The sequence below is a fragment of the Cylas formicarius genome, unplaced genomic scaffold (assembly GCF_029955315.1).
Source record: "Cylas formicarius isolate icCylForm1 unplaced genomic scaffold, icCylForm1.1 PGA_scaffold_1__22_contigs__length_36826433, whole genome shotgun sequence".
NCBI lineage: Eukaryota > Metazoa > Arthropoda > Insecta > Coleoptera > Brentidae > Cylas > Cylas formicarius.
In genome coordinates, this window is record NW_026844264.1 from 12,046,454 (window position 1) to 12,061,053 (window position 14,600).

Below are 14,600 nucleotides of genomic sequence, written 5' to 3' on the forward strand. Positions count from 1 at the left end.
ACTCAAAGATATTTCACAACTGTGAAATATCTTTGAGTTTTTATTGACGAACATTTTACATGGACTAAACAGGTTGATGCAGTACTTAAGAAACTGTCAGTTTACGCGTATGTACTTTGGCAGTTGAGATATAAGGCTGATGTTCAGCTTGTGTTACTTTACTATTATGGCTATGAACAATCCTGCTTGTCGTATGTTGGGGTAACTGTTTCGTTGACGTATTCAGAGCACAAAAGAGAATACTGATAATGATTTTATTTTATGCAAAATTTTATTTCCTAAACTAAATTTATTAACGTTCCTGTCTCTATATATTTTAGCTTCGATTATGCATATAAAAAATAATATATCCGATTACTCTGAGTCCAGAAACGGTCAATGTGATTTTAAGGTCAATTTAAATTTGATGTTTCCTAGGAACAGGCTGGCTAAGATAGCAAATAGCCTGATAGTTCTACCAGTTAAACTCTATAATAAACTTCCCTCTAAGATTAAAAAAATACAAAAAATTGTTTGTTATAGTATAGATGAATAGATAAATGGCAACGCCTCCGAGCTTATTCCTTAATTATCTATTTAATTTTAAGTAATTTTATAGGACATTATCCTATACTTTGTTAAAAGTCAATGGCAATAAAAATTTGTCTAATTTTCTAAGGTCTCTTTATATATTTTTCAATAACTCGGAAAAATATATCCACTTGTGTATTAATGCCAAAATTTTAATGCATTGTCGATGGCCGATAGAGCATTTTATGTTTGAAATAATAACAAATTGCATCTTGAATTTTTTAATTTATGAAATACATAATACAATTTATCATTATCATCATTATTTGTAACGTCAGCAATTTCTTCCAGGTTATTATCTTCATCATCTTCAAGAAATTCTTTATCTTTGTCTTCTTCATTTGTTTATTTCAGCTTTCGTTTACCTTTTTGCAATTTTGCAATTTTACTTGGATCATTTTGTTCCTCGAGTTGCTGTTTTTATTTCTCTTATTAGGAACAGGTGAAATATCGAAAAGTGTCACCAAACAACGATATCCGGCACCTGTAAGGACCCTACTGTGCTGTGCAGGGCCCAATGCAATGCAATGCAGTCAATGTCTAACAAAATTACTAAGTTAAAATTTTATAAAATTAAATGCAAACTTTTTCAGAATGCTAACCTTTATTAATGATAGCCGTACAAGACAAAGCAAAGCAGGTAATTTTCACAAACTGTGTAAAACATTTCAATATCATTCTAACTGTATGGCAAACGTCAACCGAGATTTCGGGACAGGGCGTGAATGAAGCACACTGCAAGTAAATAAGAGAAATTTAAGATACATTCAAAGTATCAAGGTGACACATATTACCAGTAGGGCCCACATTAGGATCCTCCCTTCTTTTGGATAAAAAGTAAAAAACATGGTACTTTTTAATTACTTACCTATTGAATGCCTAGCATGTTCTTATTGTATTTATCAGCCTATTGTCATAAGGCAATTTTAGACAGTATTTGCAGACTGAAACTAAATTCGACAGACGGACAGAGTAAATTATAAAATCCATCTTGTGCAAAATTGGTTTTCCCTTTATTTAGTTTTTTGTTAGCAACAATTACACAAAATAATAACAGCAAAATTATCACCAAAACAACAAATTGACAATACTATAGGCAATTAGAACCAATAATAATATTTTCTACTCCCATCTGTAAAATACCTAATTACACACCGATCTAGGCTGCGGGAAGCGTCACTTTACCACGTCAGTTTCGCTTTCCATGGATCCGAGCCACTTCGGACATTTCCGGGATTTTACCGCACGGGTTTCGAAGCAATCGGATGTTTTCGGAGATTTTACCGCACGGGTTGAATTTTGACGTTTGTCAATTCTGACGGTCATGTCAGTGAATGTATTCGTATTGTTTTGCAAAAATGTACACAAAAACTAATATAAAATGTTATGCAATATATCAGACAATTTAAATACTACGTGCTATAAGCTATAATTAAAATCTAGTGGACTAGTGCCGGTAAATAAAGTGACATTTATAATTTAAGTTTAAATTTTACATACCGTTCGCATAAAATTTTGTGGTTTTTACAATTTTTATATTAATATCTTGCCAAGACCAATTGTACGATTCTCAAATGTCCATGTATCATCAGTACAAATAAAAGAAAATTGAAGGGTAGGACCTGCTTTCTCTTGCTTAAATGCTCTATCTTTGAGTGATTTTTGTTTCAATTACAGTCTTTTTCTTTAAATGAAGTAATAATGATCAATTGTAAAAGTTAAATGTTTTAAAATTGTGTTTATTCCGTTGTTTATATGACATATCCAATAATACATGTCTTTCTGTCTAACGTACACAGTTAAAAAGAGACAAGCAACAGACCGAACGGAACGATAGACGAGTAAGTTTAATGGCAACTGGTAAATATGTTGTTTGAATGTAAGGAAATTTGGTAATTCGATAATCTGTTATTATTTGTTATTTATTAAATTGTGATTTTTCGTCGTAGAAAAAGTATATGCAACACGTTTGGTAAACTCTTTATCACTCATTTGTTAAGCACTGGCTCCGCTGCGCTCCGCTCGTGCCAAATAAACTCGTGAGTCAAATGCGGTTTACCACACTTGTTGCATAATATACTGTTTTTTACTCCATTTCCTAAAATACCTAATTATATACCGATCTAGCTTGCGGAAAATGTCACTTTACTACGTGAATTTCTTGTCCCACGGATCCGACGCCCTTCGGACATTTCCAGAATATTTCTGCACGGGTTTGGGAGCAATCGGATTTTTTTGGAGATTTTACCGCACGGCTTGAATTCTGACTCAAATGCCGTTTACCGCCCTTGTTGCCTAATATACTATTATAGAAATCCACCAAATGGCGCAAAAGCGATTATTTGACAGATTCTTTTATAGAAAATTAAAGAGTACAAATTCTGGTGTAACAAAGAATGTGGCGTTCTATTTAAATTAATAAATGAGATATAGGTAAAAAGATATCGTTTTGGCTTTTCACGTACGCGACCTCAAAAAGGAATTACCACCTTCATACCTATTATTGCTGGGTAAACTCAATAACCAATAATTTATGCATGTAAGGAGCGAGTCAGGTAGTTGTCGACATCGTTTCGGCTGATATCAGTGGCAGTGTTAGATAACCCGTTTTACCGTGCGTTTCTAAAAAACATCTTACCGGTATTGCACTAATGTTTTTTTCACTTATGTCGCTTTGAATTCACTTGTCATTAGATGCAAAACAAATTGTCATTTACGAATATTTAATAAGTTAGTTGTTTAATAATTAAGCCAGAAGCTCTCAACCTGAGTACTTACGAAAACGCCAATATTCCCGATAAACCACACTGCTTTCTGTGATTTGCGAAGGATGTTAAGGACTCTAGCTTGGACTATCATGAAGATACAAGTGCAGAACTTTTTTAAAACCAAGTAAAGTAAGTAACATGTGAGAGCAGAAAATGTTTAAACTATTTTAGGTTCCAAGTAGGTATAATAAATATAATTAAAAATGTAATTAATTTAATGAATTAATTTAATTAAAAATTTGCGCACAGAATATCATAGAGCCCATTTTAATTAATGTCTACTGTAGGAGTGTACCAGAATTAGATTTTGAATAGAGAAGCTTACTTATTTAAGTAATTCATCGTATTTTTGTTAGTACTGACGTGAGTATACCTAAATAAACATAATATAATACTTAATTTTTATATCTTTATAATATACCTTAAAAGTATATCCCTGATGCTCTGTCTTATAATGACTAGTCGGGTTTTTTATTATTTCGATAGTTACCGTAAAATCCAAGACAATATAGTCCATACTTGGTGGTTTTACTTGATCAGACAGTTTTACTGTAAATAAATAATTTTTGCGTATATGTGAAAAAAATAAAATTAAAGGTTGGCAATTTTAACAAAATTCATATTCTTAAAAAAATAATTTAAGGTTTAGGTTTAAAAAATACTATTCGATCATTTATTCCAAAAATGCCTCCCATTTATAGGAACAGATCATTGACAATTTTCCACTGAAGGTGGACATAATGGGCCACCATTTATCCTGAATGAATTTTCTTTCTCTTTTACATAAGCTGATTAAATTTGACATGGTTAGTTTAGTTAGTTAAAATTACTATTCCACCATTTTTGTTCTTGGTATTAGGTTATACAAGGATTTAATTGTGTTTAATCACATTTTCCATTTCCATGGGGTTGTGATTGTTTTAACTGGATATTCCTGCAACCATTTTGCAATATTTCAGCAATTCAAGTTGTTTTTTCTCTTTTCAAAAAAGTTAACTTTTTTATAATGTATGTAACGTAATGTTGGAAAAAGTTTGCTATTCAAAAACTAATAAAATGGAGGGGGATGACGAAGATATTAAACAATAAAACCATAGCAAAAGACATAATGATATAAAATGTTGTATTCAGAATTTTTTATGCCTTATTTTGGGGTAAAAAGCTAGATGGCAAAAATTGTTTTTCTTTAGATATGTTTGACGTATCGACATTGCTTTCCGTTTTCAGTTTAATAAAAACACAATTTTTATTAGATACTCTCACTTTTTGAAGCATGAATCTTAAGGAAATTAGGAATGTTTGATCTAATTTTCTTGCATGTTAGCGATATCGATTTTGATCTATTTTTAAACATTAATGCCTAATCATGTGTAAAGTGGTTCTAAATACAGCAGCGATTGAACTGGAGTATATCGTCGAGACGATCTTTGTTTTTGACTGATTTAATATACGGTTCATTTAACGTTTATGGGACAGATTGCTACTGAGAAGAGTTGTTTGTCTACCGTATTTGAAATTTGTTTCATAATTAATTTATTTTCTAGACGAGTATAGAAATAGAATTCTTAGATACATAGCTAAAACAAAGAATGAAATCGAGATAATACGCATATTTATTGCTTTTAGTACATCGTTTCACAATTTGACTAGAACATGTTAAACATATATGAGCATTCTTACATAAGAGGAGAATATACTTAAATTAATATAATAAATATAATGTGTATTTTTAAAATAATTTTCGTCAATGGACACAATTAGTTTTGACTCTACAAAATATCAAAATAAATCGTATTGTTTGTACATATTCTTATTCAAAAATATTTTCTAGAAAATGTTCATACTTAATATTATCACAAAAAATATGCTTCACGTGCATTGTCTACATCGTAGTAATTTAAATCTAATACCTAGTCCAATTGTTCTTCTACACCACATATACAAACCTATTTTAAACCAAAACTGACTACTGCGAAGGTGTTTATTAACTTTTATCACGTGCAATAGTCGACAAATAATTATAGGGTTTTTGAGAATATACAAGTAACTAGTCTTTTATCGGGTGCTTCTTCACCTTTTCCAATATATCAACACTATTGATATAGTACAAATAAATTTATTATCCTAGTTATATTTTTAATACCTGATGAAGGCCATCCAAATTGAATAAATTATCTATCTAATCAATAAAATTATGAATATACTCACATCTACCAACTAATTGGCTTTCAGTTGCTTCTTGTGCGCTATTCAAAATAAAAATATCTTGATATAGTAGCGTGTATTTGACATATAATGTATAAGTCGAATACTTGAAAATTATTGCAAATTTTAAACATGATAAATTAAAAATTAATAGTGCAATATGTCGCCATTTTACTTAGTCACTGTATAAATAAACAAAATACTGTACTCACAACCGATGTTTTAGTAACAATTGAAGGTCTCTTAGCCTTATTTAATCTTATATACAGGGAATTTACTAGTGTCTGTTAGAACTGATACAGCTGAATCAAGAAAATCTGTGATTTTTTAATCATGCAGTTTTAAACACTTATCGTTGATTTTCTTGTTGAAGAATGTGTTTTTAATTTATGACATTTTTTTTGCAATCTAGTAGATCATAGATTATATTATATTATACCTAACGCATTACAAAGCAAAAAAAAGACGGAAAAGAATCGAATGATGGAAAACAAATATACTTCCGTATCTTATGTTTTTTTACAATACCAAAAAAAAAGAACGAATTTAGTACCTAATTCAACCTTCTCGATGTTAATGTTAATGTTTGCTTCAACTTTGTGATAATTGTAATTGTAATTAATGAATTATAGAAATTAACTTTTAACCTGATTTTGTTCGTAGATTCAAACAACACTTTAAAATAATTTTCAAAAGTCGGAACAACCACATGGAACCTAATGAACAAACAAGCCGCCAGATAAAAGTCCATTTGTTGCACTCTCGAGTAAATTCTTTAAGGCCGTTTTCAATTTTCCCGCCATACTCCAGAAAATGAAAAAATCTACGGCCCAGGTAGACCTATGCCGTAGAACTCGACCCGCCCAAGTTGCTCTCGCTATTTCTTGCAGCGTTCTCGAGTTGAAGAGTCTGCTGCTGTTGTAGGAATTTCGCAGCCGCAGGAAAACCCTGCAAATCGAATCCTGGCGGTGCCACTATAGCCCCGGCCGCGCTGGCAGTTCCTGCAAAATCAGTTTTCATGGCATTATATTTTCCTAAATGCTGTGCCAACACCAAAGGGGATGATGAATATTGAGCTTATTTTTAGAAAAAAAAAGCTTCATATGTATCAAATTGTCTTAAATCTTATATTATCTCAGAAACGATTCAAGAAATCTTTGTGTAACTAATCGAAACATCAAAATACCAAGAAATTGAGATGGATTGGAAAACTAACAACTTATTTTAAGTAAACAAAGAATGATTTGATGATACTGACACTTATAAACTGTAATTTATTACTTACGAAAAACGCAAGAGGGGACTTTTAGAGATGACTAGCCTGACTGTCGAAGGAAACCATCTCTTTCTTCAAAAATGTGCGGAAAAAATCGCTTACAGGCGTCACGCCACTCAAAAAAGTTGTGTGTACCAGAAGTTGTCTCTAGAGGCACCAGAACCCGTTTACCAAATTTCATGGAGATTGAAAGAATTATCCCCCGACATGCAATTAAGGAGCAGCCTAGCTGACTTGAAAATTTTAAATTTTGAACATTTTGACTCCTTATTTGAGCTGTTGACGTGTTGCTAGTAATATTGTGATTTTTGGTATCACCAAGGCAATAACAAAAACTAACCAAAATCAACCAAAATTGAGTAAAATCAAGTACTAGTCCATATGGTTTATATGGTAATATAAGGTTATCTAGATCAGACACTCTTGAATTTTTCAATAAGAATAGTTACACTCTTGATGTCGTATTCGAAAAAAGATATATATTGTGTAGGTTATGATTTGTCGTGCATCTAATTCTGGTGAAAGGATTGAAGTTCTCCCCAAATCTTCAAAAATTTTATAGTTATGAACTCCCTGAAATATTTTTCCTGGCTGATGGTATGGTGTGTCTCAAAGTGTATTGTCTTGGCTTTTGACGGACCCTCCCCCAACAAGTTATTACGACATTACAACCAAAATGTCGACCAAGTGTCGGCTGATATCAGTGGCAGTGTTGCATAATCCGTTTCTAAAAAGTTTCTTACGAGTACATCATTATTTTTTTCCTTTAAAATGTAGTGGTTTTCAATCTTACCGTCTGAACAACAGAGAACAATATTCCCGTTATCAAAATTAGATTGTTCAAATGTCAGAGCACAAAATGTTACTCCCACTTTAAGTCCAAGTGTTATAAATTTAATTTTAAATGTAATTAATAATATATCTGTTGAAAGCTAGAAAAACAGTGCAGAACGTTTTAAAAATTTCCCATTGTCATTAATTAATCAATTAATCTTAATCACAACTCTGTGAGACAGAATTAAATTTTAAATAAAAACGCATCCATTTAATCAATTATGAGAACTAATGTGATTATGCATCAATAAACATAATATAATATTCAATGCTTCTATTTTTAAAACACAGGGCAGGTGTTTTATTGAAGTCGGATGTTTATTTCGATAATTGCCTTCATATGTTTTGAAACAGACCATAGACGTCGAATGAGTGTTATTATCTGTGACTTTCAACAAATTATTGTTGTGCTTATTGTAAAAACAGGTAATCAAAATATTCCCAATTCTTTTTGGTCCACTGTGTAAAATAAAACCGTCAATGGCGAAACTAACACAAAGATTTGCTACAGATTACAAATGTTTCAGGGAGAAAGTAGATTCTGGAGCAGGTAATTATAGTCCGCTATAGTAATTCACATTATTTGAAAATTGAAAATTGTTGACATCATAAAATTTTAATTTTTATTTTTTTAAAATAACGGTTTTTATCATTCGCAAAGTCGACAGGGCGACCATGTTTAGGTGCGGCGAGAACGGGTATATTCTAAAATCGAGAAATTTGGTTCGTTGATTTTCCTAAAATAATGGAATAAAATTAAATGAAAAAATGAACTCCACCATTCTGTCAACGTCTATTTACAATTGGCTTCTTAATACGAGGGAGTAACAATGACAGGCATCATTAAACCACGTGAATAACTTAGAAGTTATAGCAGATAAATTGCAATGATAGTTTTTTAAAATTCTGTATTTCAGTTTTTAAGACCTGAAACTATGTGACGGCTGCGTTACTGCGGATAGTATATGTATATGTAAATGTACTAATAATTGCACATGATTATAATTATAGAGATGACCAGATAATTGAGATAATTATCATTCGGAGATCAAGTAAATAAAAACTCATATTGAAATTAGAATAATATGAAAATGAATAAATTGTAATAAATTCTATTATTTAAAAAAATCTGCTATTAATATTACAACATTTGCAAATTTGGTCATCATATTACGAGTCGTCAGATAAAGTATAGTCGAGGGAGGCAGTCCACAGAAATACTACGGGGCTCTACAGTGTTTTCTAGCACATTATCAACTTCCTACATTCTTTCTTCTATTTTTTTCTACATTCCACCATCTTTAATCCCTCTTGCAAAACGATTTTAACGTCACTCATTTTAAAAGTGGTGCTACAAACCCTGTTACTTGCACCTATGCTAATTCTATGGGGTTTAATTCACATTTTATCGGCAACAATTTTATGCAAATTCACGATCTCCAGCAGCTCCTTTTTTAGGACAGCTTTCTGAAATTACTTCTTATTTAAAGAACAGCCAAAATTTATTTCTTCCTATACTCCTCTTTGGTGTCATATTCTTCGCATGTTGAGTTTTCGTTGCGAGAAGTTATGAATTGAGAATTCAAAGTTTCTCATTTTAAAAAAACGCAGTTTTACTAATGCGTTTCTTAGCAACAAAGTCAGAAGCAACGGCCCTTTTTAAAAACTAACTTTGACAACGACCGCCTAAAAGTAACTATGATCCATCTACCTGCCTGCCATTCTCAAATTCCTTGACAATCGCTAGCAATACTAGGCCTACGGAATACAACTAACAAAACTATTTACAATTCAATAATGATTAATAACTCAAATGCGCTTTGTCTCTAAAAAGACTTGATTCAAATGATTAAATAAACAGTTATTTAAGAAGTCTTTAATTTTGATGACATAAAAAACATAATATGAATCACGTTATCCCATGCACATTCAACCGTCCAGAGGAGTGGGAGCGCCGTTGGTTCAGTTCCACACGCTCTCTTACCTTGCAAATACGCGATAAGCCTCTTCATCTCCTCCAACGCGTTCGCCTGCATGAGGATGTAGTTCTTCGCCAGAAGAAGCGTCGCGATCTTGGACAACTTCCTCACCGACGGTGAATGGGCGTAAGGAATAACCGCCCTTAATTCATCGAGGGCGTCGTTTAGATCGTGCATTCTTCTCCGTTCCCTCGCGTTGATATTCAACCTCACCGATTTTCCTTGACGGTTCTTATTTTTGGAATTCGAAAAACCGGGATTCGATATCCGCGACTCGAGACACCTAGAACGTTAAAAAACCGTCTCACCATGACGTTATCAGCGAAACTTTGAAATTTCACTTACCTGGTGTTGTTCGGATCGGAACAACCCGGATCGGGATTATTTTCGTCCGACTGAGGTTCGCGTCCCGCGTTCTGTTGGCACCCTTGAAAGTAGAACCCGCTCAACTCGACCGCTCCCAATGGCGTTCTGCGACCGACAATCTGTGGTTCTTCTTGCGCGTTCGTCGACCCGAACGATGAAAAATTGTGCTGCTGTTCAGAGATATTTGATGAACTGGCTGCTCCCGCGTTGCCCTAGAAATGTGCGGTACCGTTTCACCTAAATTTCCCGAACCAAGGTGTATCAAATTACAATAAAGCTTCCGTCTAATATCGAAACTCTCGCGTAAAATTGATTTTGTCCGTAAATTGTTTTTATTTGTACCTTTTTGAGACGAATTCCACTGGCAGCTGGGTCTATGATATTTTAAAAACTAGAGTAATTGGGGCCCACTTTGACAAAAAAGTCAAATAACCCTGTGTGTTGTGAAAGTTACGCCGAAGCGACAATAAGTACGGTATAATGGTATTGCACGACCAAAAATATAGTGCATTTATTGTTTTGACGTTTTAAGTATTTTAGGCTGCCTTAACCGCAGACCTTCGCAGGACCGTGGTAAAACCCATTCCAACAGATGTTTATTCTGCATTAAATATGTCTTGCCTGAGATGGGCCGTAACGAATATTTGTAGAAACCTGAAATTTTTATTTGAAACGTAAATGGACCGTTTTTTGAAGTAGAAGCTTTCATTGCAATATGTTCGTATATATTACGGAGGTACGTATTTATGTACCTGACTCTCGAGCTTCGACCCTGCGAGGCTGCTGGATAGTTCAAAGGGCAAGGGTAAGTATTTGGACTATATTTATCTTACAGGTAAGTTTGAAAATAATCATTTTTGGGGTTGTGTGCCTGTCGATTAACAACATTCTTCTTCTTGTATTTTTTTGTCTTCTACATAGTTCTTCGATTTGTAAACAACAACAGTCTTTTTTAAGACTATAGATTATATTCGCGCCGAAGGTAAAGGTACGTCATAAGAATACAGCTAAATATTTATTAGAATCTTAAAATTAAATATTTTTTGAAGGTTGCTGTTTATTAAAACTTTTAAATGTAGAGATCTTGGAATGAAGCAGATGTTCCCCTGTTAGAAGACGGAGTGGAGATGGTAATCGAACCTAATGACAATTTAGAAGACGAACTACCTCAGCAAATAAAAAAACGGATCCATTTTTCTATGCTAAACAAATTGATTTGAATGTTCACAATTTTATAAGAAATTCAGAAGGAGAAGTAGGAGCAGCAATAAAAACAAGTGACATAGAATGTAATAAATTGTTACTTTGTACTAATTTTTGTATTAATGTTTCAAGAATTGCTCGGCGAAAAAGATTGAAAACATACTTATATCCCGCTTGTTAGTGTAGATAGATAAATTCCTAGGACAGTCCTGGGATGGTTACCTGTAAGGGTCTGTTCGGCAGGGTATTCTATAAGGGAATAATAAACAGTAGGCAAAGTTAATGACCGGATGGGTTGTAAAACCACTATAATTCTGGTCCAAGTATGCAATCCAGTGAAAACCGCATGAACATCAATAAAAGAACATAAAACTCAAAAAACACCTGAATTTATTTAATTAACTGTCTGTAATTTACCAAATAAAACGCTCGTTTATAATTTATAACTTTTTTTCACACTACCTTCGAGGGGCACAAAATTACATTCTGAAAATTTAAATTTATCATTATCACAAAAATAGAATAACGCATTCAAATTTGAATTCAAAGCTTTGTTTTTTCAGGAGCGTCGTCAGGTTCACAATCTTAAATATATACCTAGAGCATGTTTCTTTAAGTCAGAAGCAAAAAAGTGTAAATTGACAAATAAAGGGATCATTAAACGTGATGGACAACTTAAAGGTTATATCAAAAGTTCAGATATATTGCAATGATAATTTCCTTATTTCAGTTTTTAAAACCTACATAAAGTATAATTTAATTTTATACACTGCCTCGCAGGTAGGTCAACTATCTGCCACTCTTGAAATGCTTGACAATCATCATAGATGCAATATCACCCTTACGGAATACTAACTCGGAAAAATAAATTTTTAAAATTTTTGAAAAAAGGGTTCTCTTATGTCTTTTTTATTATTTTATGTTTTCTGGTTATGACATTTTTGTTTGGATGGGTTAAACTTAAACTTAAGTTCAAAAAGTGTGGCTTATAGTAATAGAAATATATTACCTTAACGTTAAAGTATCAGAAAACATAAAATAAGAAAAAGAGAATATTTTTGGCAATTAAAACATCGCAAAATAAAATTTAAATTTAAATTAGGCAATCAAAATCCAGTCCGTCCGTATTTTAGGTTCTAGCTCTATTGACGATCCTGACAAAAAAGCTGCGAATTACAATTTTCAATTGTCCATATTATTTCTATTGAAATTTTACAATAAGAAAGCGTCTACCCACTTAAAATATATTTCACATTGAGAAATGTAGCTCAAGAAATTACAGGTTATTATATATTATATTATTTTGCACCCTCGAAAAGTAGGGAAGTAATGTGGAAACAGCATCTTTTTTTTTCAAGAAAAATGTGCGAATCATCCTTTTTAAAGAATTATTTGAAAATGTGTACGAAGATCGAATGTAAGTGGAGCGAGTGTTTAAACGAGTGCCTTAAAAAGTTTACCAAACGTGTTGCATACTATACTTTTTCTACGACCGTTAGTTTTGGGTACATTTTGGGTACATTTTTGCATAACACAAATACATTCACTGACATGAGCGTCAGAATTGACAAATGTCAAAATTCAAGCCGTGCTGTAAAAATTTTTTGCATAATATACTTGCAAATACTGTAGGTATATAGATTGGCTTTACAACCAACGTAACTGTCACAACTCGTTTTTCAAATCTATTTTAACGTAAGGTTAAAAATTCCCTGAAAAATGATAATAATGATTACCGCCAACAAAGCGTATATTATCGGTGCAGTGAGCGCCTTTTAATCGATAACAAACCGGGGCCCTGGATAGAGCCCTATGCAAGCAGCTCCCAAAAATAACGATCTTACCGGAGCGCATTGCCATGCCCAGTTATTAGCCAAAGAGTTTCCTCGCAACCACTGCGGCGTTTGGATCGCGTCCCGAGAGATGGCGTGCGCTGTATCTTCGTTTTCGGAAGACGATTCGCATTCGAAGGGTTTCATTATTTATTTAATAAATTGTCAATAAACACCAACACTACGTCCAAACGGTCCTCGAGTTCTGAATATTTGATCAAACGTTCACCAACTAACATTCAGACTTCGTCGCCGTCAGAGCTAACTAAATTTTAGCCCCGCACCCGACAAGCTTTATTTTCCACTTTTCCGCGTTATCTTTGGATGAAAACATGCTCAACCAGTCGTACTCACTGTGCTTCTGGGTAATGTTTAGCTCGTCGACACAGTTTATTGTCGTTACACCATTTTCTCATCGTCAATCTCTGTCGATTTAGCACCCGGCTCTTTCATAACTTAAAAACTGATTCGGTGGCTGCGGTGGGGGCGACAACTATACAAAGTTTAGTTAAATCGTCAACCAGAACTCTTTGCACACGCTTGGAACTATTTGATGTAAAATTTGCCACTGCAACACTACTCAATGCTAGAATTGAAAAATTGACAGATGTGGTCCGCGAAAAGCTTTGGGGGTTAGAGCGCAGAGGCGGAGGCACGGTCGCGTCAGCGGGAGGCGTTTAGATAATTTTTTTAAAATAAACTTTCAATTTTTAAAAATGATGGTAATGTTTTCAATAGCATAGGGATTTTGGTATAAGGCTCATTTTTTAGTAAACCATTTTAAATTTCTTTTATATCTTACGAAAGGTAAAAAGTAAATTCTGGATATTTTTAACATCAATGGCGGTTTAATTATATTTGAGATATTTTTGAATTTGAAAAGTGTCTTCAATTAGTATGACGTGAAAATAAAAGCAATAACGATTTTTGACAAAAATTTTGACAAGGCGTTTCGAAGACACCTACGCGCATTTTTTTGTTTGGGATATTTATTTTTCGAATTATTTGTGCTCGTTTGAAATAGTAAAATAAGGCGGACAACTGTTTTTCTTAATTAATGGTTAATATTTATCGAATATTTATCGAAGTTTATATTGTATTAATTGATAACACTTCTGATTAGATTCAAAAAGAACCCAAAATTTCGATAATTTTAGAAAGAGTCAGTTAAAATATAGGTTAAATATGAAAACAAATTAAAGATGAATTTAAAAATTCTTAGTATATTAAAAATTGAAAAACTTCTGCAAAAATTAAAAACGAAATGATTTAGTTTTGGTTGGCTAGCGAAAACAATCCAAAATTTATTAGCTACTATTATTATTATTGTTATTATTATTATTACATATATTTATTATTATCACATCTTCCTCAAGGAATGTCAATTTCATTATTTTTGAATCAAATTAAACCCTAGCGAAATGTTATTATTTCACTAAATATTTACATTGTTGAATCTGTTAAATGTTAGCTAAACTATTTCTAATAAAACGGTTTAATAACGGGAAACAATAAACACTTCAAAATCGACAAAGGAAAACGCTACATAAATAAATCGTGGGCTTGC

General features: G+C 32.8%; 1 protein-coding gene and 1 long non-coding RNA gene across 2 annotated transcripts; one reads left to right on the forward strand and one right to left on the reverse strand.

Moving 5' to 3' along the window:
* Positions 1–3,173: 3,173 nt before the first annotated feature.
* Positions 3,174–6,567, forward strand: LOC132696826 (uncharacterized). The gene is made up of 3 exons (XR_009618085.1): positions 3,174–3,467; positions 6,207–6,377; positions 6,434–6,567. It is a non-coding gene; the product is annotated as an uncharacterized LOC132696826 (long non-coding RNA).
* On the reverse strand, positions 6,374–13,607 carry LOC132696825 (oligodendrocyte transcription factor 2). The gene is made up of 4 exons (XM_060661878.1): positions 13,046–13,607; positions 9,978–10,210; positions 9,638–9,915; positions 6,374–6,544 (listed from the first exon to the last, which is right to left on the reverse strand). Exons 1-4 carry the CDS (start codon positions 13,178–13,180, stop codon positions 6,384–6,386), a joined length of 807 nt encoding a protein of 268 aa, XP_060517861.1. The 5' UTR covers positions 13,181–13,607; the 3' UTR covers positions 6,374–6,383.
* Between the last annotated feature and the right edge of the window lie 993 nt (positions 13,608–14,600).

What these genes read in the sequence shown, in the direction of transcription:
- LOC132696825 (XM_060661878.1), bottom strand. Translation starts at nt 13,180, where the DNA reads ATGAAACCCTTCGAATGCGAATCGTCTTCCGAAAACGAAGATACAGCG. An exon ending in GGGCATGGCAATGCGCTCCG is followed by an intron (nt 10,211 to 13,045) that starts GTAAGATCGTTA and finishes GCACATTTCTAG; the next exon opens with GGCAACGCGGGAGCAGCCAG. An exon ending in GCTTATCGCGTATTTGCAAG is followed by an intron (nt 6,545 to 9,637) that starts GTAAGAGAGCGT and finishes CTGATTTTGCAG; the next exon opens with GAACTGCCAGCGCGGCCGGG.